General features: G+C 42.6%; 1 protein-coding gene across 4 annotated transcripts in view; it reads right to left on the reverse strand.

Moving 5' to 3' along the window:
- Nucleotides 1-26,229, reverse strand: part of LOC106745464 (WD repeat-containing protein 47) — an 87,382-nt gene that overhangs the window by 15,968 nt on the left and 45,185 nt on the right. Inside the window, exon 1 of one of the 4 annotated variants that reach the window (XM_014621084.1) lies at nt 8,999-10,430. The exons of the other annotated variants lie outside the window; for them this stretch is intronic. Coding sequence (XP_014476570.1) covers nt 8,999-9,652 — 654 coding nt within the window. The 5' untranslated portion in view covers nt 9,653-10,430. Of the gene's footprint in view, nt 1-8,998; nt 10,431-26,229 lie in introns of those variants that run through there. 4 annotated transcript variants of the gene reach the window in all.

The raw sequence follows: 26,229 nt of genomic DNA on the forward strand, positions 1-26,229 counted from the left end.
GGGGGGGGGGGGGGGGGCGTCGGATTGTACGTCTGTCTCCATCTTCTCTCGGAAAAAATCGAACAACGCGTAAAACTGTCGTGAGTTGGCGCCGACTCCGCGATTTCACGCGTCGATTTTCCGCACGCGGAAATAGCCTGTGATTCCGCTCTTACGCCGCGCGCAAAAGCGTTGGGCAACACTCTCGTGGAGTTGCGTTGGACACGCGCGCAGTTACGTCGGCGGAAAAAGCTCGGGACGCTTCTTGCCACGAAATACTCCCTCGTTTGATATTTCTTTTTTTTTTCGAAAGCGCGGAACGGGCCCGGAATCGCTTTGCGATTCGCGTTTGCGCAACGCGGCGCGCGCTGCTCCGCCACGCTTTTACTTTCAGCCCGAGATCGGCGGCGACGGATTATCTTGATGGATAAATTAGCAAAGCTAATACGCGCCGCTCTGTCCGTTGTTCGCCTTCTTGGCGGACCGTGCAGCACGAGCGGAATTATGAGCGCTCGCGTGCGTGCGTTTTCACGCTGGCGTACGCCTAACGGTGCAGGGGCTCCCTTGAAAGATCGCTGCTGTTGTTGCCGGTCTTGCCTGCCAATTTGGAATGACTTACGCGTAGGCAATTAGATCTAATCGGCGAGTTCTCGTGCATGCTTCGCGTATCAGATCTTTAGATAACGAGGACGGAGCCGCAGCAACGGAAGAGGGGCTTTGAAAAGGCTACTCGCTGATATCACTTTGATACATGGTGAAGAAAAGAAAAGAAAAATTTTTCCTCGTAAATATTCTCGCTGCTTTTATAAACGTTCAAAAATACATCCAATAGTTTTCCTTATACTTATTCACTTCTATTTGTAGGCAAATATCATTTTTAAAATCAATGAAAAACAATTTATTATCGAACAATGACGCAGACGAGGAAGAACAATGCAAAGAAATTGCGTCAGAAACGACACTCGAAATACCAACTGTTCTCCAGTCCACTTTTGTATGAGTAATCACGTTAACAGTCATTACACACTCATGATTCACTTCTTTCACTTGGAGGGAATTTTTTTCAGCTACTCCACCTCGGTGAGTCAGTAAGGTAACAATGAACGAATGAAGTCAAAGCGTGAATCGGATCGGATTTTTAATCGCGATCTCGTCCACCGAATCGTTCCCTTTCACCGCGACGTGCTCCAGACACTCTCCAGCTCGTCAAGGAAACACTTATTCTTGCGTCCGATCGTTACACTTTCTCCATAATCCATTATAACCTGATTCTCCCTTCGGTCCTACTCGCTCATGTTGTCTCGTTATTAGTGCGCCGTAAAAAGAGAAACGGAAGATAATCGAGCGCGAACCTGCTCTTTCATGAGCGAACAGCGTGGTTTACGAGTGGGAATGAGGCCGCGAGGAAAATCGATCGCGGATCCGCGAGAGATTCCCGATTCTGCGAAAATACTGCCATCTCGAGCACCGATCTGGGCGACTCAACGAACCGGAAACGATTCGATCGTAAGTCTGCCGAGAAGATGCAACACTGAAAAGAAGAAAAAGAAGAAGAGACAAACAGAGAGAGACATACAGCCGAAGCCTAGTTTTGCCGATCGGTCAATCAACCCGTCGACCATCGTTAGGCCGGGTTCGGTCTTAATAGCTCGTCAAGCCTTGCGAAAGCGTCTGCTACCGGCGATGTACAGAAACATCATATAGCCCATGAATAAATACTGCGAGATCCCGTACGAAAGCGGGACGAAGAAATGACGTAAATATAGTTTCGAGCTGTTTCGCGCTCGATCGAAACGACCGCTCGTATATCGAGGGTATTGTCGATAAAATCTTCGTTCGCCCCGTCAAAAAGTAGCAACTTCAATGAAATTTCAATATCTAGCGTGTGTAATATAATAATAAAGACAATAAACTATATTTTCTCACGATATTATGCCAGTAATATAATATTGTCTAAATATATATGTAGTGGTATATTTGAAAAAATATAGGATAATACATAAATTATGAAAAAATTTATCATATAATATATATTCTTAAATATAATTTTTCCTATGTAGTTTCCCAAATAATTTATATATTATTCCGCATTATATTATTTTATCACGCGCGTATCTACATATATTTTATTATTTTATATATTATTATCATTATTACATTAGATTACTGGAGGTGGTATATTCGACATGCGTGATGGTTCAATAACTTTCTGTGCTGATATGTAAAATTTCAGCGTACCGACGTATTCAGCGCGCAGTACGCCTAATCACACGTAAAATAGAGTAAACAACGGTTGAACGAAACAACAGTCGACGCGTCGGGGCCCGAGGGCAGATAATAGATGATATCCGCGGCCTTAATTCCCCGATAAACGCTCTCATCTCCTTACGGGAAGGAAAGGGTGGGTCTCGAAGGATCCGCCGGATGCCCAGAAGGCCTTCGGACACGCGTCTTCGATCGAAGATTGCCGGGACGAATCCAACGACGCGTAGCGCGATGAAAAACAACCAATAAAGGGGCCTTGACCCGATTGTCGGCTCCGGGTTTTTACTTTCCTCCGTCGGTGCATCGTTTGAAGAAAAAAAAAAAAGAAAAACCGACGGGGACGAGACGCGACGCGCTCTTCACGAGCATCGAGCTCGTAAATCTGCACACCTGCGAGGGTATCAATTATGACGACTCGACCTAGATGCGAGCCACTAGATCGGCGAAGCCTCGTCGTCCACGTAACGCCTCATTTAACGCCGATGAGATGAAGCGATTTCCATTTTTCGAGTCGCCGAACGCGCGCAAGATCGCGAATTGAAATTTTCACTCTTCCCTGAGAGGCCGGTCGGATCGGTCGAATCTATCGAGGAACATTTTCTATTTTAGGCAGCCAGACGCACGAGACGCAAGGCGATATATATGCGTAAGCTCGAGGGAATGATTAATGGGTCGAATACGCGTCATCGGCGTGAACGGATGGCCACGTTGAATCCATGTACAGAGCTTCCGTAGGATTGTCGTAAAGCCGTTGTACATTTCGGCAATGAAACTAGTCGTGAAACCGGTCGTTTTCCGTATCTGGGTTGCGACACACTTTTTCGTCGTGCGGAGCGTCACTCCGCTCGAACAGAAATCGAAGGTGCGCGCTTAAGCGTGCGTAAGCTTAAGGGCGGTCCGCGCGCTCGTTTGCGAATTTCACCGCGTGCAATTTCAGCGCGAAATCCTCGCGTGAGATTGCAGACGTCTCGCGACCGGAAGGAGAACGCGCTCGTACCATGCGGCGCGTGTTACTTTTAAAAAAAGAGAGGGAGAGAAAAAAACCCGCTTATGTATAATTAATACAGAGTTATTAGAACATCGTAAAGCCGGTTACATTTGCATTCAATTAATGCAATTATTCTCGGAACTCCTTAACGATTCCTACGCACGGGATACGAAATATTAAATTATTACGAAATCATTTCTCTTTTATATTATAACGAGAGAGAGCAAATTGCCGGCAAATTTATTCAAATGTGCCGCCGAGCGAACGAGGAAGCGAATTAAGTATCGCCAGCATATCGTAACGATAACAACGTTGCATCGGTAATATCGTCGGATAGGGAAAAACCTTTAAGGTAGTTGGTCCGTGAAATCACTTTTTTAGGAATCCTTTTAAATATCAGCTGCATATCATTGAAAATCCGACATTCTACGGACCAACTATTTTAAGCATTATAGTAGGAGAGACCAGAACTAGTTGGCTAAAGGGCTAATTGATTATTTCAATTGTTTTCAAACAGGTTAGAGAATCGAGCAATTAGGGATTTCATAACCATATTTGACGTGTTCGAAATGTTTACTTACTCGATTCTTGTAACCTGTTAGAAAATAACAAAAATAATTAATTAACCAACTTACCCCTTTAGCCAACTAGCCCCGGTCTAACTAACTGTAGCAACGCACTCGTTCGAGAAATTCAGATAAATCGAGTTTCGACTTGACGTCTTTCCTGAATCGGAACGGAAGGAAGGAATTCACGTGTTATACGAATCAGTCGAATTTCGCGAACGGAACTTTCGAAAAGGCTCCAGATTTCTGACGGTGTTTCGTAAGAGGTGTCACTCTTGAAGGCCAACGAGTTCCCGCTTCCAGCTTCCAGTTTTTTCCAGCCGCAGAGGTGCGATTGCAATTCGGCCGAGCGAGCCAGACATATCCAGCGTAATTTTCTTTCCTAAAGACCAGAGGCATTTAACTTGCGCGACGACTACTCGTTGACGTAATAGTTCAAACGATGATACCTACACTGCGTCGCGTAAAGAGCTCGGTGAAGGGCGGGAAACGGAGGATAATCAATCCGCAGGCCTAACTCTCCAGCGTTCTTCTCATCGCGCTACTCTGCGTACCGACGCGTATCGCAATCCTAATTATTAATTGTGACTGTTATTACTCGGCTGTCATTAAAAGCGTCGTTTTTACCGCGGTCGAAAGTAACCACTGACCGCGACTCGGAGCTCAGCCAATGTCTCATCTTAAATTACGAGCGACGGCGCATTAAATTTTCTTACGAAGCAGCCCACGCGGAAACGAGAAGGGGGAGGGGGGAGACGGGAGGGAGGCCTTCGTGACTTTCTACCGTGCGCGAGAAACGCGCAATTGAGAAGAGGGATCGTAATTAGCGGTCGCGAACGTACCAAACCGCGGCTTGATTCGGCGGTTAATGGTGGGGGATCCTCGGACGGAACTCGGAAATTATGTTGTTTATAATTTCGACATACACGCAAACTTCACGACTGTCCATTCATCGGGAACAAAACCGCCCCCCCCCCCCCCNCGAGCTAATGCGCAACGTCACACCAATTAATTGCGCAACCCGAAGAATACTTCGCTTTCACTGAAGAAACAGCCGGCGATGATTATACAGCCGCGTGCCGATCATTCGCCACGGCATAGGTCAGGCAATCAATACAATTTCCCAAACGATTGTTCTCGCAATAATGCGAGAACTGTCGAAAGAAGCAGGAAGTCGCGAGCCGACGAATAACGACAATAAAAAAGAGAGACTGGTCGACGATATCGGCGATTGAGCAGAGCGAAGCGCTCGTTTTTCGACATACGTGTAATTATTTCGACATACTTGTAATTAAGATTAGTGTTATTGGTATACAACCACCCGACTACCCGGAATCGAAATCATTTTTTCGTTAGAAATACGTGTTTTCATTTACATAAATGTGTCCTCGTCAGATTTTGTAAGAATATTAAAATAAATTCAACAAAAAGTGAATGCCTCAGCAGATATTTTATACTTTATTTCGACACATTTTATGATATTCATCTATTATTTATGTAATACAATATTTAGACGAAAATTAGATAAAAAATAAAAATGGAAGGAGAAATTGATTAATATAGATACGTAACAGCTAAAATGAGAGAAAAAAGAAAAGAAGAAGGAAAATATGTTAGGAAAATACAAATAGATAATAATGATCGCTTTAAAAGTAGGTAATGACGTGTGGAATAATCAACCATATTATATAAATCTTTTCGATCATAGATAATCTATTACTTAGTTTAAATTGCCTGCACTGAGTCCTACGTCTTTCTTCATGAAAAGGTAGACGAACTCTAAGAAGAATATTAAACATAAACTCTAACAGTTAATAAAGTCTAACAGGAATATTGAACATAATCGAGTTTAATATATCAGGATGAAATAATTAAACCCTTTAGAATCCTGAATGATATGAAAGCTTAATAAAATAGGATTAAGGTCTTAGATAGGATAAAATATTAACTTAGAATGATGTGAAAACTAAATATTTCGTGAAGTATCCCCAATCTTTTTGTTGACCTTACTTTCATAATTTTATATTATATTATGTTTTTATATTATATTATGTATTTTATTTTATATTATATATTATGACTGAAATTAACACCACCAATTAAAATCTATCGATAACGATATCGGATCGCGATATTTGGCGTGCGTCTTTCTCGCTTTCGATCCGTCGAACTGTTGATCTGTCAGAACGTATGTGTGTGTTTAATTAACAACGACGTGGACTAAGAACGTGACGATTTAACGACTGGCAGCAGCTGGTTAACGACACCTCGACTCGGTTGCGAGCGCGAGACGTTACGTGCTAGATCACGCGACGCCGAGGATCGCGATCGCGTCGATCGTGAGAAATAATAATGAAATATAATCACGACCATCAGCAGGGAAATCTCTCCCGGGACTTCGCGGAGCGTGGAGGAATAAAAAAAAACGTCGGGAGGATTCGCGTTGATTAGCGATTACCGGCGGCGCGCGTCGGGACGAATTAACTTTCTTAATAAAGGAGTAACGGTTGATTAACCCGATACTATCAGGAACACTTTCTACCCGGGTTAGTCGAAATTACGGCTCATTAAAAATGCATGGCTTGCAGGGAGAGAAATATGGATGGACTGGATCAGCGGGCCACGTCGCTAATAAAACAGGATATCAGGGAGGAGGTCGGAGGAGGGGGAAGAGAGTGGGGAGGAAAGATTGGCCCCAAAGTATATATTACAGTTTAAATCGGAAATGCTAAAGAGATGTAAAATGAAAAGAGAAAAAAGATAGATTCGCGCGGAATCCGAACAGCTACTGTTCATACGTAAAACTCGGAAAATTCGATTTGTTTCTAATCATAAATTATGTAACAGAGCCGGATGTTATTTAGATTGCGGGAATTAGTGAAGGATACAAACACGAAATATCACACGGAGGATATCGCCTGGTTAGTACGTGTCCTCGTTCAGCCATAATTTCTCACCAATCATCGCGAGTTTCTCCCGACGTTATAGAGGAGTTGAAAGTTACGTTTTAAGAAAAAAGTTCGTTATCAGTTGAAGGCCGAACACGATTAACGGCGAAACTATATTCCTATTTCGTTACCTCAGTCTTTATCTTCATCGCCCGATCAACTCAATTCGCTAAGCTATCACACAATTTCACCTCCATTTTTGAAAATAGTTATGCGTCTTGCAATTTCATTCGATTTTTCTTCGATAGCTGCATTCGCGAAGAACATTCGGCGGCTCCTAGTCATCCTACGTAGTCGCGGTTCGTGTAATTTAAATATGTCTGGTGAAGCGCGGAAGAACGAAGACGATGTCCCGGAACGGCAACCGATTTGTTCGCCTCGCCGGAATGAGCGAGCCGAATTCCTTACCGGAGTACTTTCTTCGACCGACATTTTCGAATCGCGACGGTCGCGCGGAAAAGCGATTACCCCCACGTAGTGGCAATCGGGGCGCCAACTTCCGGATTGTATAATTGCGAGACGGACAAACACGGCGCGTCGGTTTCTCCTCGGGACGAGCGTTTTGTAACCACGCGGCGTTTATAATTCGACCATTATACGTCGAGGTCGTGGTAATTCAACGGTATATTCGCAAGGCGTCGTGAAGCGACGTGTTTCCGGAATTAAAAGCGTGAGCGGCGGAATTGTGCAACGCGGCGAGAGCCGGTCACCAAACCAGATTAACAAACTCACTGATCTGTAAATCTTGTCTGAAAGTGGTTTTCCACCTTGTCCGTGCACGCGTGTGCGCGCGTCTGTGTGCGAAAATATGCATCGGTCACATAGTTCAACGCATTAACGCGAGGAGATATGAGGAGATATGATCGCGATAACCCTGGCAAAAAGTCATATTGAGAATGAATGGTCTGTCACCGGGTGACTTGAAATATGACGTAAATACGGAGTTACAAGGAATTACTATTCAGATTAGCAAACCGAACAACGCTAAACGTCGGGCATTCGTGTGTGATAAACGAAATAATTTAAATTCACGTACACGTGTATCTGGCCAGAAGCATCGTGTTGAGGAAAAAAAAGTCAGTGAAATCGCGCGATCGATCACCTGCTCATGGACAGAGAGCCGGTGCAACGGTCTCAAAAAGAAATACTGTGTAGAGCCTTTGTAGAGCGTAAAGAGCTTTATAGCCACAAAATAACTTCGTAATAAAGTGATAGACGTGATAAAAAAATGTGTATCAAAACGATCTTCACGTGTGAGATCTCGGCTCGATACGAGCGTATAAGCGAAATCTCCTCGCGATCAGATCGCACAAGCAACTCCTGAGAAATTACAGTTTACGCGCCAGTCCCTCGCACGTATCCTGTCAGATGCGGCGAACTCACTCGATCTCTCGTACCTTTAGCTGCGAATGACGTGTTCACGTCCAGTGAATTTGACCGCAACCAATTTGTCACAGTCAGATTCACCAGATGTACGTATACGTTTTGTGGCGAAATGTTCGTATTCCTTTAATCTCTTATTTTAATCATTCGACTCGATTGCAATTCGTAATAACATTTGCGCAGTTCTCCCCACCCGATTTGTTTTCGATAAACTGGGAGAAAAATATTTAGAAAGTAAGAAATATTCATTCGATGGGTATTAACAACACATTTACGTATGCTAATATATTTTTGCTAATATATTTTTACACAGAGAAAATTCCAAAAGAGAAAATATAAATTTTCTTCAATCTGTAGCTTCTGATCGTGACATTTAAAAACAAGAAGGTTCAGATTTAAATTTTAAGAAATATATGTTATTAGTACCCAATGAATATAAATATTTTTCATTTTCTAGATATCTTCTCTCTCAGAGTATATATCGTGTATTAAATATATATATTTTTAGCACACGAATATTAAATTCTCACCCCCAATACCCATTCATACGGCGAAAAAAGTGCTACATTTAAGTAAATATTTACTAAGGAATGTTAGAATGATTATTTTACTTGTATTAAATACATATTACTTTTTTATCTTTCAGCATGCTACACGCAAGGTGATATTTACTTAACCCGAGTAAATTAATTAATACTCCGGTACTTATCAGCGAAAATTTCCTTGAACGCGGCACTTTTTTGATCGGTACAAGCAAACGCCTCGAACGAGGCGCGCGAAGTACCCTTCAATCTTCTAGCGACGCTCGTCGGCGAGCGACAACGGCCTTCGGTCAGGACGCGGCGAAGGATGAAGCGATCTGAACGCACCATGTAGCTACCGCGTCGTCTACCGTACTTGTCGCTCTTCCTCTCCTCGGACCTCCGGCAGACCTTGGCGGCTCTCTCGAAGGTGTTGAGCGCGCGCTCCTCCGCGTCGACGTCCAGCAGGTTCTCCATGGACCTGCGGGCCTGTCGGCACGCGCCCATGCCCTTCGGGCTGTTCCTCTGCAGGTGATTACCGTTCTCATCGTGGTAATCGTCCCACTCGCTCACCTCGCTCCTCACGTCCTCCAAGGACCTGGTGCGGCCGACGGCGCACGTGCACGGTGGCATGCTCCTGGAGAGGCCGCCGCCGGAGCTCTTGGCGCGGCCTCGGGCCCGCTCCATCATCATCATGCCGGGCGGCAACGCCACCGGCGACACTTGCAGCGCCGGCTGCGGCGGCGGCGGCATCGCGTTCCTGTACAACGGGGCGAGATAGTAGTAATCCCGCGATTTGTTCAGATTCGGCGCGATACGCGCCGGCATGTAATTGTAGTCGGGCATGTGGGGAGTGATCCACTGGGCCAGGGTGTCCAAAGGCATCGGCCGGTAACAGTAGGACGGCGCTCTGCCGTTTGCCGGGTGGTTTCTGTACATCGGCGGCCAAGGCCGGTGTTGCTTCAGCTCGAAGCGCGGATCCAGCACCCGGATGTCGCCCATTATCGCTCGCAAACTGTCGCTTTCCCGTCGCCGAGTACCGCAGCAGCCAATCGCTTCAGAGCGCGCCGGCGCGCGCTACCATGTTCCCACGGCTGATTTCTCGCACGTTCTTGCGAAAACCGTATCCTACGGCTTCGTCAGCTTCTTATCGCTTGGCACTTCGGTGCTTCGGACTTTCCTTCAACATCGAAGCGATCGCGAAGTCGCCGAGGATCAACGATGAAAGCGCTCGGCAACGTTCCCGATGACCGGTGCGTTTAGAGAGTCCGGCACGCTCGGTCGGCTAATCGGGAGATTCTGGGTTAGAAACGTCTCTCTCCGAGGACGAGGCGAGACGAAGATCGGGGAGAAAAGTTTGATCATGCGCGACGAGAGGTTTCGGTCGGGAATTTTCAGCACTTTCCAGCGCCGGCGGCGTTCTCGCGAGAGGATCACTTTACCGAGGTTTCCGGAGCGGGAATTCGGCCCGACACTTTTCACTTCACTTTCCGCCCGATCGAACCTGTCGAAGGGTGTCCCTTTCGCTGCCGAGTCTCAATTTCGTTTCCGCTCCCCTGCGTATTCGACGACACTCTCGCGACGGATCTTCCCGCGAAGCACCAACGCGAAGTAACACCGAACTCGCGATCGGCAACGATCCCGTGCGTGAGATCGCGAGCTGCGCTACCGCGGCCCGTGCTCACCTGAGTACGACGAAGGAGTGCATAGAGCACGCTCACGCCGAGCCACTATGCCCCGTTGAGAAACGACCCACTTCTCCGCCGTCCGAACGAAACCTCGCCTCCCTACCATCGCGAAACTCATCCCCCTTTCTTCGCGCGTATCGTGCGAAGCGAGAGTACCGCGCGGTGCCGCCGTGGAAGATCGCCGCGGCTCCTAAATACCTCGTCGCAACGGTGGGCTTACGGATTCCGTCGAGGAACGGCGCCGATCTCGATCTTGGAGAGTTCGCGCCGGGCGACGCGAAATTCGTCGCATGCGCGAACATGCGAGTACGTGGGATAACCTGGGAAATGTGAAAATCGTAACTAGGTCTTGGGCGGAAAATATTTTTTCACATTTGCCACCTTGCATTATTCAATAATGATTGAAGAATGTGCATAATCACATAGCCAGAATGGCGAGAAAATTGTGTCAAACCTTCGATGCCTTTCAGTACACGGAGAGAATTAATATCAAGATTCAAGACTCATATTTTCATATATAAGCAAGAATATATAATTCGTTGTAAATATAAAACTTATTTGCGCAGAAATTTTATCGCATCCAAACACAGATTTCGTCATATGCTCCAAAGAAACTAATGTTTCGATTAATACGATTGTTAGACTCTTCAACGAATATGTATCTTTATCTTAAATAAAAAATTTGAAACTAAAGATAATTTTCTTATGGAGAAATTATTTGTTTCATTTTACATATTTATTGTAACCAAATATTTTATTTCGTTAAAAGATATTATGTATTATTTCAAATAATAGCGTTTTTTTTCTATTAAATAATAGTTTTCTTGAAGGAAACAATAAAATTTTTACTCAAATAATATTTTGATGATAATATTTTCATGAATTGAGAGGAAAAAATATTAAATAGAAAGGACAATATTTTCAAACTGATTCTGATTCTTCAAATTGATACAATTCTTAGTTTGAAGATATCGTTCTTTCCATCCAGAATTTTTCCTCTCAATTCATGGAAATAATTCTCGAATAATTGGATATAATATTTGTGATGAAATTATATAAAATTTCTTCATGTAAATAAGTTTTATATATTCATATAACATTATATTTTTGCTTATATATGAAAATATGTATCTCGGATTGATATTAATTTTTTTCTGTGTATGATTATGATATTTTGTTTATATAATTGCACAATCTCTGTGATATTATATTTCATCACATTGTTGATCGTGACGTTCTTTCCCCCTTTTAATATGGAATACCGTGAAAAAATAAATATTGCAGAAGAAACAGCGTGATATGTAGGACAATATAATAGATAATGAAAATAAATATAACGTTCGTAATCGATGTAGCAAAGGCGCATGTTAAGACGTCAAAATAATCGTCTTGAGGCAATTAATTACGTAATAAAAACAATGTTGATCGCGCAGTGATTCCATGATACGCGTATGATTTCATATAAAAAAGAAAAGAAAAGAAAACCAACGAAAGGTATCTTGCTTGGAAAATATAGCATGCGATGAAGATCGTATATAGATAAGCAGAATCGAAAAAAAAATCACGCAACAGAGACGATCGTTGCGAAAATGCGAGCATTCGCATTCGTACTCGCAGAATAGCACTTTTCTCAGGGACTTGCGCAGCACTGGTGGAGCAAGAGATTTTCGTGTGAAAATTCATACGTACGTATTTCATGTCGTCTCGTTCGATGGAAATCTCACGAAGAGAATTCTCAAACTCTCTCTCTCTCTCTCTTTCTTTCCCTCAAATTGATATCAGGCTTAATCGAATTTAACTTACTATCATAATATCATTATTATTGTATTAAATGTTCTCAGAAGGCTCGCCCTAGAACCCTTTCGATAAACACCTTATCTATTATTTATCTAACTCTCTCGGAGAGCTGCGAACCAAGAAGGAGGATAATCTCGTTGATCGAGAGAGTTCGATACCTACTCGGCGGATGGAGAAAAGCAGAAAAAAGGAAAGAAAAGAGGCGCGACCGCATTCGTTTTCCATCCTCTCTCGCTTTCACTGCGCGATCATCTTTTCCAGCGACAACCGCGGGCTCATCCGCTCGGATTGAACTCGCTCGCGATAGAAATCGCGTCATTATTCGCAGGAAGTGAGAACGAACGGTGGGCGTCGAGGAGCGACTTGTCGGTCCGCCCGATCGTTTTCAGATCGCAACGCGCTGTACGCGCAGACGAGAATTCAATAGCGAATCGTGTCGCAACAATCGAAGGTTGTTGCCGTTCAGTTCCCTTCTGACGGCGTTTCCATGTAATGCGGATTTAACGCCGAGTTCCACCGCATTTTTACTCGGAGAAAAAGTGTATCTAGAAATTAATTTGCGGGATATCCCGGAGAAATAAACCTTATTTCTGTGTGAAATAAATCTTATATCCGACAGATAAATTTGTAAGTACTTTTTTCCAATGTAGTCTGCGCAGAAGTCTGCAATTGCGATACTTTTCAATGCGATGCGTCCGAGAACAAGCGAAAATCGTTTAATTCGGTTTTCGAGTCAGCACCACATGAAGGTGCTAATTCGAAAGTCAAACTGAACATTCTGTCCAAACCGCGAAAGCCTAAAATATCAAGTGAAAATCGTATTTCTTGCGCACAGAGGAAAAGGTTTCTTTAGATTTGGTATTTCTATTTATTTGACTAAAATTTGTTTCATAGAAACAACATGTACTCATATGAAATATTATCTGTTCGAGTAAAAGTTTTACTGTCTCATTCAAGAAAATTCTATTATTTAACAGAAAGAACGCTATTATTTGAAATAATACTTTCTAACCAAATAAAATACTGCTATACTAAAAATATAAAATGAAATAAATAATTTCTTTATGAGAAAATTACCTCTCGTTTCAAACACACTTTTTATTCAAGATAAAGATACATATTCGTTGAAAAGTCTAACGATCGTATTAATTGAAGCATCAGTTTCCTTGGAGCATGCGACGATGAAACTTATGTTTGGATGCGATAAAATTGATTAAATTTGAAGAAATCTTGTTCTCAGTGCACGAGATACTCGACGTGGTCGCGCACCGTTTGTATACGAGGCGATCCGATGAATCATATCGGCCAGAGCTCTGCAGCTTTGCAGCGCCGTATACGTCCTGCTGCGCTCTCCCGTGTTGCGCTCTCAGTGCCGTTAATGCGTTGACCGCCAGCGGTTCTATCAGTATTATCGCGTCTTATAAATTTGTTCGCTTGGCTGGCTTTACGCACGCCAAGCGTACTGCACCCATCGCACAATCGGGCTTATTCCCGATGACCGTTCGAGCACGTACGTACATTTCACCTTGACGACATAAATTACTATATTCAGCGGGTGCGTCTCTCTCTTGTATCTTGCGAGCGAAAACTCGGCGGATAAGTGAGCGCGAATTAAAGTTTATGTGGCGTTACGCGCGCGACGAGAATCACAGGTATGGATAGTGGCTTCGTGGGGCCTGAAATTAACTCTACAGTCGTCGATCGTCTAATTCGATATCGCATTTCGTTTCAGTCGCTGCTATAAACTATTTTTCATCTGCATAAATTATATTCGGAAAATATCAGATTTCATGTTTGACGTTATCTCCTTCGGCAAGGCAAATATTATATATTGGCAGCTGAGTGAAATAGAGGAAAATAAAGAGGAAAATAAAAAATTGGCCAATTGCATGAGTCAGGAAATCGCTCAAGACGTGTCGTCAAAACATGAAAAGTCAATTAGACGATAGACGGAGTGGAGAAAAATGATCGGAACGAGTATCGAACGAGGACGAAAAGTGAGCTCGAAGACATTAGCAAATAGAGTAAATTAATAACATTACTAACTAGAGTAATTAATAACATTTTTGAAACGATTATTATATTTATTCTCGAAATTGATAATGTTATTAATCATTTTAAGCAATAAACAAACGGTTCGATTATTAAAGACGTTTATTGCGCCAAAAATAAACTGCGCATTCACGTCACATTTATTTTAATTATTTCTTTTCCCAACTTTTTCTGTACATTTCCTCTTATATTTATTACATTTGAAATATAAAAATATGATCATAAATATATATATGTGTGTATTTTTATATTAATCAGACATCGAAACATTGTGATAAGCACAGATTACACGGTATTGAAAATAATTTAACTCACACAGACTCAGGAAAAAGCACCGAGAATATAGAGTCAGTCAAAAAAAATTAGATCCGATTTTCTCTTTTCTTCGATGAGCAAGCTTCCCTCAACGATAAAGATACGTGCGAATGCTGCTAAGACATCAACAAAGAATCACAAAAAGTGACTGCAATTATTTGGTTGATGAATAATTCGTTTCCGTTGAATATAATGAAGTGAAATTTGATCTCAACGTCCAACTTAACTTTCTGGCTGACCCAATAATTCGAATCGTCGCGAAGGATTAATAATTTCCTTCCAGCGACATGATGAAGCAGAGTGAAGAACCTGCTCCCGTTCTGCGCGGCGTGTTTCGACTCCAGAAGGATACCGACGAATTTCTCCGGGCGAAATGATCGCACAAAGGTCTCGGCGCGTCATTCACGTGTCGTGTAGATCCGCACATGGCGGATCAACCGAAAAGAGTCGACGTTTTTCTTCATTGCTCGCGGATCGGCGCGTCTCGACGCGCGTGATCATGCCAATTCAATTTTCCACCTGCTGCTTTCTCCGATACGCTCCGTTAATAATCTACCGCGATGCGGCAATCCTCCGCCTTCGTTGTTTTCTTCCCCCCCATATTTTTCCCGCATCTCCTCCTTTTTCGCATCGCAAAATCGCCGATAAATCGCGACGTGCGCGCGCAAAATTTGCTTTCGCCTTTCGCGATAACAGCGCGCTTGTAAATCGATCGAATCGACCGATCGAACGAACGAACGAACGATGCGTGATCGGCGAGCAATTATTAACGGCTCGTTTTCCCGGCCGCTTTAATTTCACTCACACGGCGCGCGTTAAAAATACGCTCCCAGGAAAGCCGCGATATAATGATGGCGGGTACCCGCGAGAACGAAAGTGGTTCGGACCGTCTCTCATCGTGTTTCAAAAGTCATTCGCGAACGGCTTGATTACTCGATCGATCAGATGCGCAATAAATGCCGGCGCCGATGGAACACCGATTTTCGACTAATGAGTATGAAAACGGTGACTAAGCTCGCCGCGTAGCCTGCGACTTTCTACAGTTAGGCGTATTATCTCGACATTGACCGTTTTTCTGCTCGTGATATAATAGAGCAATGCCGTTACATAATGCGCCACAACCGACGCGCCGGTTCGATCAATCCCCGTCCGATCCGGACCGCTGGCGGTTCGGATGCGGACGTCACCGTCTTTGCGGGAGGTTTCTCCGCCTCGGACGGAGATTCGATCGCGCTCGAAGTCGACGGGAATTGGGTCGCGGGTCGTGTATAATCCAATTACCGACGAGGCAAGACATCTGCGTGTTTTTTAGAGAAAGTGTCGTACGAAGAGCGTATTCGCTGCGAGATCGTTCCGGCGACGCACGTGCGCGATTTATTCCAGCTTTTTTAAGAGACTGGGTCAAGACACAGCGGCAACACTTTTACCTTTCCGCCATCCTGCGGATCGATCGTCGAAAAAGTCCGGCACACTCGAGCGATGGCGAAGTATCGCGTGCGTCGGCCGGTCGGTGCTTTCTATGTGGATGTGGATCGCGAGAAAACGAAATCTGGAACGAGCGTTTGTTTTCGGAGACAATAACACCTCCTTATCTTACAACGAAACCGAAGGTGAGGCGTGAGCCGCGAAAACGGTTCATCTGATTAGACGCGAAACGTCGGCTAGAGGAAACGTGGCGGCGAAAGGAAAATGAGATTCGTATCGCGTCGCGATAGATGCAACGGTAAATCGGTTGGGAAACATCGTGCTTCGGAGGAACACGTTCGATTGGATTCTTTTGCGAACGAAATGATCACTTCTGACGTGTATTCGCGCCTTTCGAGTGTCTTATACTTGGGTTTAATAATGAGAGACTGTTAAAATAATGAAGTCGCCAACGAGCGGTCATTGGTTCCAGTGAATTACTGGAGATATCTTCCATTTCTTTTCTCTGAGTAATAATGTGACGATAAGATACACTTCTTCCTTTTCTTCGCGAACGATCGGCTATTATTTCCTATAAACGGTCGTCGAAGGTCTCCCCAATTTTTTATTTCTTTTTATATTCCTTATATGGAGATATTTTGTTCAATATTAGATGTACCATTGGGACAGTAACATATATTTTTCCCTATCTCTCTCATATATTTTTCCCTATCTCTCTCTCCTCTGAAAAAGAAGGAAGCGAGTTATGTCTTATTACAGTGACTACCTATTCCCATTCCAAGTTTGCGATTCTCCGCTACTTATCTTACAAATGTATCTTACGTGACATTTATTTCGACTCTTCCTCGCACGTGCTGGTTCCTTCATCTCTTCGTACGCGATTTACGGATTCGTAATTTACAGATTCATCGTAAATTACGATAACGGAAAAGGTTGGAAGTAAATCACGTAATACCGTCGCGAGGTAACGATCAATTTCATTGCGACCCGCCGGCTGTCGCGAGCGCAAATGGAAATTACTTAATATCGCCACGCGTGCCGATCGTAGTAACCTTTTCATTTTAAGCGGCCATCGGGCGGCTGACACTTAGGATTAAGAGACAGAATTATCGATTCCGTAACCAAACATATTCCGACGCAAATGGAATTTTAGCGCTCGCACACGTGTGCCGTCTCTCATTCGCCGCTCAAGAAGCCGCGCGTGCGTGTACCGTAAATAAGAGAGGGGAAATAGAAGGAAAAAGAAAAGAAATACAACCAGTTCGATTGAAAAACCGCCTGTCCCGCTTGCATAACGCGTTATGCCCGATATGCCTCTTTTGGAGTTCGTTGCGCGGAAACGAAAAATGTAGCATCGAGCGCGACCGGATTGCCGGTCGTATCGTATAATACAGTACTGTTGAAAAATATTAATAACAGGTTGACCGGTGCCTGTCACGAAAACAGGCTGGGCGATAAGCGGCGTAACGAAATGTGCATTACCGCGTGTACACGCGCCGTGCTGTAATTACCATACGTCCGGTTCTGGGTGCGCGGACCATGACTTAACCCACCGTGGCTGACAGTGGTGCCGAAAAGAAAAAAATACACCATCGAAAGTGACACCAGACGCAGCGTGGAAGACAGAAGAACGAGGGTTTCACACGGCCTCCGTGTGTATTATCGTCGCGTTAAGGCCGTTCTACAATAGCGTAAACGTAGATAGCAATTTTCTAATAAGTGTTACTATAGTGTTAGTGATAATAACCTTACATGCATGTTGTTGCAACTACTACTTCTATTGTTAAAACTATACAAAAGGTTATGATTGACACTGATAATAACTATAATTTCTCTCAGCGTAGTAGTGCATGTTATACAACAGATTAATCTATATACGAAGTAAAAATACGTCGTAACTTAACTGCAGCAATCAGTCAGAAAGCAATTATCATCATGCTGATTTCCATAACGGCATTGGTCGGCTTTTACGCTGTCGTAATCGTGAAAGATGAACTTCAACCATTTTTTATAACATCTCCCGACACTTTACAACTACTTAATCTACATTTACGTTTACACTATTGTAGAACGATCTTTATTATGTCTCACATAGATATAAAGATTATTATATTTTCAAATTTACCGATAATTTGATTAATAAATTGTAGAAGGGCTAATATCGACCCACTTTGATGGAGTTTCCTTTACTCTTATCAGCTGCCTCGCTCTACTTCCCTGAGAAGGTGATTTTCTAGGGTTAAAGAATTTTAAGCCGCTCAAAAGTCTTCCTATTGTATCCATTATAGCGTGACGGCAACTATGAAATTCATGGTACGCAAACTTTGCTGCATTTCTAAAATACATTTCTTATATGTTTTAAATAGAGATATAATATTATAAATTATTGATTGATTGATTGATTGATCATATTGAGAGAAATAAACGGTATCACAATTCGATAGACAGTCAACTGAATTAATACACGATCGTTGTTGTTTTCCATCCTGTCTTGAGATAACAGGAGGTTATAAATCGTTTGTAAATCGCAAGAAAAATAATTAGAACTGAATTAGAACTGTGAATAGAAAGTACTGTAAGAACTATGAGTAATAGAAGTGACATCGGTCACGTTATACGATAATTATTGAACTGGGTAACCGCAAACTATTCGCAGTAAATGACGAATAACGAGTGCTTCTTTATGCCGTTCAAAGAAATTCAGTTTGTTAAAAGATATAACATCGAGTTTATTGATTTGTCAGGCATGCGAAGAAAGATAATCACCGATCCGCGACCTAAATGCTGTGCATATCGTCTTTGCGAAAATTACAAGACACGATTGGGAGAAGAGATCGCGTCGGCCTTGCGGCAATCACAAGGAATTCACAAGAAAATGGATGACCATTAGATACGCCTGGTCGAACTTACATCCATCAGCGCGAAGATCGCGACCCACATTTCTCGGTGATAAATTCTGTTACAGTATTCGGTCACGTTTCGCCCGCTGCGAATCCTCGACGATCATACATCTGCAAATTTCTCTCGCACACAAATGACGGGAAAAATTATCAACTTTTATGGCGCGTGTGAACATCGCGGATATGGAATTCAATAGCGGAAGGGGGAAAGAAGATATCGAGAAGAGTTGGAACGTTGATAACGCAGAGCTCTTCAGAATGAGATACTCGAGGAGAAATCTTCACCGAGAACCGACGAGGTAGAGATCCTAGAGAAATCGTTTACCATCAACGTATAGTACGTTCCTCGTCAGGATAACACAGATTTCTGCTTTACCCGCGTCACAGAGCGATGTTTACAAGTCCCACCGGGTATATAAAGCGTTAAGAAAGCCGACGGGTTAAAAAATTTAAGGGATTACACCACTCTTGCACTTTCAAAAAATCGATTTTTTTTTATTATAAATTATATTTTAAAGTCTTAAATTATATTCTAGAATCTTAAAAATAAGGTGCAATTGGTCTTATACATGAAAACATTTTTTTAAGTGGTTTTACAGCTGATTTTGTAAAGCAAGACGTGACACCATCTGAGCGCTTCGAAGTAGCGCGCAGCGATTCAAGGCTTCTGGGCTGTAAAGGTACAAAATATCGATCAACGATAGATGGTGAGCTTCAGTATGTCCTTGTAGATGGTGCTAGTAGTTTTTGATTTGAAATATATGCTATATAACGTATCAGTATAATCCCAAAAAACGATGCAAAAATGCTGTTAACATAGGACGTTCTCGCATACCTATGCTGTCGCTGTGGGAGTATTCCAAGTTTTGTGGCATGAATTGACATTATCATAAGTGATAAAGTGTACAGAACAAGAAAAGGGTCTTAGGAGAGAACTTGATCTTCGAAAAGAAGCAAGATCTCAAATAGACGGCCGCCAAATTGACACATCATAGAAGCAGAATCTGGGAGCGTCAGTACATCGGCAAAAAGATGAAGCTGTCTAAAGACGATTATGGCATTGAAGTGGACGAATCATTTGAATATCGGTTGATACATTTTACTGCAATTTTTTCTGCTCTTTCCGAAATTCTGGTGTGTTAACAATGCGGGACAAATGTGACATTTGCAGAAGCAAGTAACTGTGGTTTAGGCTTCTAGCTTGTAATTACTTGACAACATAAAATTATATAGCATTTGTTAACATTTTTCAATAAGCTGAAATGCAATCATTTCAACATCTCAAAACAAAAGAAAAGTAAAATTATACGGTTTCCAAAGTAAATGGCTTAAATAAGACAAATCTTTCCAACCTGATATATTTGTATTTGTATCCACGACATTGCACGTATTGATGAACTTCAAAGTTTTGTCGGCATTTACGCAGTCACGTATTGTCACGTTGTTATTATTGCTTCAACAGCGATATTCAAGTATAACCGGAACATCATTATTCAAATGATGATTACTACGTGTGTGCTTTGATGCCGCCCACCGACCGGGGAAACTGAATAATCGGCAGCAACAAGCGGATGATCGACTACGACGTCGTTAGCAATGTAAATCAACTCGTTTTCCCGCGCACGAGTGGCGTTACCAGAGCGAAACGATTCTCAATTCGCTCGATTAATGTGAGTAAATAAAAATAATATTTATTTTACATATTATCATACGTATCAATGCAATCGCATATTTCGATGTTTATTCACGAACGATTTGCAATTTCGATAATTGTAACCTTTATCGCGAAATAAACTCGCGAAGAACGCTCGGTCGCGTTTTCGAATTCGTCCTAGGACAGCCGAAGCGTCACGGTGGCCAATAAGCAAAACCGCGAGGTCGGCACGAGAAGGTGAAAAGAGTCGCCAAGAGGAAAAAAAGAAGGCAAAAAATGAAACGAAAACATCTATGGGCGTTGTCGGGCACGTTGGCGAGCAAAAGTGCAACGACGACCCACGCGAATCACCATACTTGGAAATCCGCTGATCGACGGGTTTTTACCGATGACGAAAGAGGATAATCTGCATCTAACTTTACAGAAGAAACACGGATCGCAGTAAAAACAAGTTCGCTCTGCTGAGTAGTAGAGCACTGCGTAGCCGCTATTAACGTTAATTAATCGGCGCTTCAGTCGTAAAAATCTATTAATACAATTTGCCAGAGATTCGCTTCGTGAAACGTCATGAAGTTTAGAAGAAAATATGATGTAGCGTTGTAATTATCGACACGGTGACGACTAATAAGGGAACGTATGCGATTTTCGCGGAAGTTCGACAGATGAGTTCGTTCCGGGTAATTGCGTATTATCGTTATAATCACGCTCGGTCGTTTTAATTGGCAGAAAAAATCATTACCGTGCATCACGACGACGTGATAGACCGTAACGTGCATTATACCTGCGGAAAGGGTCAAGTGCCTGAGATAGGAGCGAAGGAGAAAAACGCTCGATTTCACTAAAATGCAAGATACGAAGATGGTCGTTACGCAGACGACTTTCACCAAATTAGTAAACGTCTCGTGTCGCGCGGGTTTACCTGCGTTGTGTCTCGAAAAGTCTCGCCAAAGGCTGTAGACGTGACGCGAGCTCGGGATTTCGCACTTTCTCGGGACGTTCGTGCGCGAGATCGTTTATCGGCTCTTCGGGAATTATCGATTATAATCTCACCTTTCGAGTTATGAATTATAACTCTGTACGTTGAAGGCACAGATATAAATCTTAGCGTACGTTTTTATAAACACTGAGAGAAAAATATAGTTATTTTCGGGGATAACAATAATCTCTTTTTATTTTAACCACAAAAATATTTACTTTAACTATTAAAAGAGAGCCATTTTTCTAGTGTTATTATAGTGTCAATGATAATAACTTTATGTGCATGTTGCTACTACTATTTCTGCAGTTAAAGTAAAAAAAGGATATTGTTGTCCCCGAAAATAACTATATTTTTCTATCAGTGAACACTCAGGTAAGCTTTTATACTTTTATGTTCTTGTGTTTTTATATAGACACGATTTAAGTACACAATTTAGGAATGCATTGGGATACCAACTGATGGAGCTCGATAATATTCAAAAGAGCGTTAAAAACTTTCAACGCGACGGATTCCATTAACGCGATGAAATTTTATTTAGCATAATAAGTGGGCGATATTTCGAGGGGCGTAATTTGCATACTAACGGGCCGCGATAAATCGCTTTATTGTTCATTGAAACCGCAGCAGGCGGCTGCTCGCCAACCACGCAGAAACTTTTTTCGTCTACTTTATTAACAGCGTTGATTATCGCGCGAGTTTAAACGAGCGTTTGGTGAACTTTCGACACCTCATTTATTCATCTTAATCGCTTCGCCAAATTCGTCAATAATGGGAGGAACATCGTGATGAGATGAACGTCAAAGATCGGTAGTTTTTAGAAAAGTTACATGCAAAATAAATACATAAAAATTTCGTTTCAAATGAATTTCTCACCCAAATCTCCAGAAAATCGTTCGAACCATCTACGAGAGTTTTATAGGCGACTTGGCTTTTCCACAGCGGGATCAGTTTTTTCTCGAAAAACGATAGTCCTCGCATGGCCAGGACGAGAACAGACTCCTCTTCGCAGGTGTCTGGCGCGATTTTTAGAAATTCACACTCGCGACGAATAAACACGCGCCTAGTCGACTAACTGACCGACTGACTGTGGAACTGTGAATAGTTCTACCGATTTGAATCGAGTGGGGTACAATCCGGGTCTTCAATCCCGAAGACTGTGAGAAGATATAGTCCCCCGAAGACTGTCGAGAAGATGACTTTCATTTTCTATCGACGCCCGAATGAATCGCCTCGAAATTGCCGAAATCCTGCAGTCCTCGATTTGAGCGATCAAGAAGTCAATCTGGTCAAGGATTGTCAGTCTGGCATCAGGTATGAGCAATTTACCCAACAAGGTAGGACAAACTTCGATTTGCAACATAACGATGTGATCGATTTTAACATTTCGGTTTTGCAATTTCTCATAAATAACTTGGATTTAACTATCATCTTTCCACACCGGCTGAATTTTGCAATAAATAGGAATTGTGTGACGAGATGTATAAAAGAAGTTTGTGAACGTAAAAAATATTTTCACGTTTCTTTGCCGTTTTACATGAATATATCTACAATTATAAAACTTAATTCTATAAATAAATTATTGTAGAAATTGCTAAAAATATTGCTATCAGTTACTGTAGAGCTCAAGATGAATGCCGACCAATTTCGACCGAGCTCGACTTCATATCAGGAAAAAAAGAGAAGAAAACGCCACCTTAAGTGCCTTGCACTTATACTCCTCTCCGCGGACAATTCCGAGCGCTCTCGCGTGTTTTTATCTCTCTCTCCCTCTCTTTCTCTTTATCAGTGCACTGCACAATACGTGCATCTGAGGTCATCGAGGTTGAAAATTAAGATTTACGGCGGAATCCAATTCTTGCGCTTAACCAGACCGTTACGCTGATTATTACGGTCCACCTAGATGTTCTCTTCCAGCCGATGAGCATTGCGCGAAAGGAAAACTGTTGCGATATCGAGGGTGACGCGCAGTGACACGCGAAGCGCATTACCCCGCCGCGGGTCAATTTTCGTCGGCTTGTGTGCCAATAAACGTCAATTTTTGATAACGGTACCGGCCGGCGATCGGTCAATCATCTCGGATGTCGTACCGTGAGACGGAACGGTTCCGGAGCCGTGTGACATGCGGAAAATCGCGCCTGCTCGCCGACCGTAAAGTCGCGTGTAGGTAGGTAGGTAGGTAGGTAAGTAAAGCGCATCGTTTTCGAAACACGTGCAACGCAGACCGAACGGAGGAATTTCGGCACCCCGCGTAGAACAACAACTCCGTGGTATCCGAACGAGCGATAAAAATACGCGTCGAACGACCTAAACTCTCCGGCATCCTCTCTCTTTTTCTTTCTCGCGGTGCTTTCTTACTACATAAAAACTTAATATGTATGCATATATTAACTTGCAATAATATCTCCGAATAATATTAAAGAGAGATATTAGGAAAGTGGAATATACGGTTAAAAAGAAGCTGCTTTTAATTTTAATTCCATAGATAGTGCAATTATTCTGCGTGTGTGATAACAAAAGAAAAGAACGAAAAAAGGACGATAGACATTGGCGAAATTAAGCTTCATGCGACCACCGTGAGTTAAAAGTGCATAATGAGATGTATCTATAAAAATCATAATGAGATCCTAACAATAGTAATAACTGAATTTACTTCAGTGCATTTTATAACGTCGCAAAAAATACTAGAAGTGTAAATACGATTGAAAAACATTTATTCTCTCAACTATATCGTTTAGAAGTGTTCATTAATTCGTCTCTCATCGATAAAAAGAGAATTCCGAGATCCGTGATGCTCTCAAGTGATAATTGAAAAAGCAAGAAGTCGGTTGCTGTGTCTGTTATGTAAATTGAATTAGTTTTATGACGCAATAAGCCACTTTTAAACTCTCGCGTTCGGAAGCGACCATATCGAGCGCGAGCCGACGTGGATCATACGTGCACGCGTGATTCCTATTTACACATAAAAACTATGCGTCGATCAAAAGGGGCGGCGGCACGGGAGGGGAAGCGGGGAGTCCGGCAAAAATTATGAATCTGGCCGGAGCGAGCGTAGGCTTCGACTCAGGGCTGAGCGCCGGTGCGTAGGTGCATCAGGTTACACCTGCGGGGAACTTGTTTCAGGAAATGCGCGAAATATGTCGCCTACAAGACGAACGAGCCGAACGCACCGTTGCACCGATGCAGTAACCACACACTCCATGGGCAAAGGTGAAACGGTGATGCGGTGGAACAAAATAATAGTCGACGAGATTAAAACAACAGATAGCATTTTCGTTTCTTTCTTTACTTTTAAACGCAGAAAAATTTACTCTGGCGCCGTGCGTCTCCTGCTTCGTTCCCCGTCTTAGAAAAGACTACTTTAAAAGAGTACTCTTTTCTCCGTACATGATGAAGTGAAAGCAGCTGCGGCGCTGTGCGCCGAACAAAGACTACGTGAGAATTTTCCACTGACGAAATGTCAGGACTCGCCCCGCCTTGAAAATAATGTGTCTAACATCGGATGATTGTATTAAAAAAAATTAATATATCGTTCAGCAATCAATAAGTCGTTTTCATTTTTCACCTTTTCATTGTTCTCCAGTAACAATCCATTTTCCAGATATTCAATCATGTGATCGTAACACTTTTCAGCCTACAATCGCAAGCGTTTCTGCCATAAAAGACGAAGAGGAGATCTCGAAATGAGATTACCCGAGTTCCAACTCTCACACAAATTGACTCGTCCTTATTGTACCTTTAACAACGCGCGGAATGAGGTAAATATTTGCGTAACGTGCCAATTTCGACTCTACTCGTAACAACGATCGTTCGGCGATTATCACATCGACGATGATGGTTGAGTGACGATGATACGCAATTAACATGACATGGCTCTCAAGAGTAAACCAAGCTCGAATGTGTCGAGACTCAGCCAGATGAAGCACGTAATTTCCCTATCCGTTAGCGGAACGCTATCGTAACGTTTCGATGACTAACACCGCGCGACATTCTCATACCATGCAAGGCACGTCGATGACGTAAGCGCGTACCAGAAATGTTCGTCCCCCTCGGCGCCTCCTCCTCTCCGCATAAAGAATCAAATTCTTATCGGCACGATCGATAAGATTTCGAAATCATCGAGTAATCTGCGGGCAAACGGGTCAATCGGAGGAGTGTTGCTCTTTGAGACAAGTGGAGCTATTTATATAAAACGTAATACGCGGTTTCAATCGAAGGTATAAAAAAAAAATCGAAACGTAGATGGAATCGAAATTTGACGATGTAGAGATGAGGCAGTGACATTTTATTCGTAGAGAAATTAACTTTATGCCTCTTTATGCGATGTACAGTTCTATAAAAATGAATTTATAAGTACACTTCTCGAATTAAACCGTATTAATTAAAACAAAAAATATATTTACGTTCAATTCGATGACAGACACAGTAAAAATTTTGCGTTAAAAAATAGCCCACTGAGGTTTTTGTTACTTTAATACGGAGAATACGCATTGCCCAATATTTTTCTAAAAGTTTTTTTATAACTGGGATAAGTATGAAATTTCTAATTGATACCACAATACGTTACGTTATATGATATGCTTTCTATAAATCATGTGTACATAATATGTTTTCTTAGCGCGATTTCGATCTTTTACTTTCAGACTTCGATAGTCCCGAGCCGACAAGTGCGAGAACGTTTCTCCGTACCGTGTGTAATAATTTAAGCTGCGCACCGGTCTCAACCACGTCGCCGAGGATTAGTCTGCAAAATTCGACGGGTTTTCAGCCGC

Source organism: Dinoponera quadriceps, unplaced genomic scaffold (assembly GCF_001313825.1).
Source record: "Dinoponera quadriceps isolate SergipeBrazil2010 unplaced genomic scaffold, ASM131382v1 scaffold1280, whole genome shotgun sequence".
Classification (NCBI taxonomy): domain Eukaryota; kingdom Metazoa; phylum Arthropoda; class Insecta; order Hymenoptera; family Formicidae; genus Dinoponera; species Dinoponera quadriceps.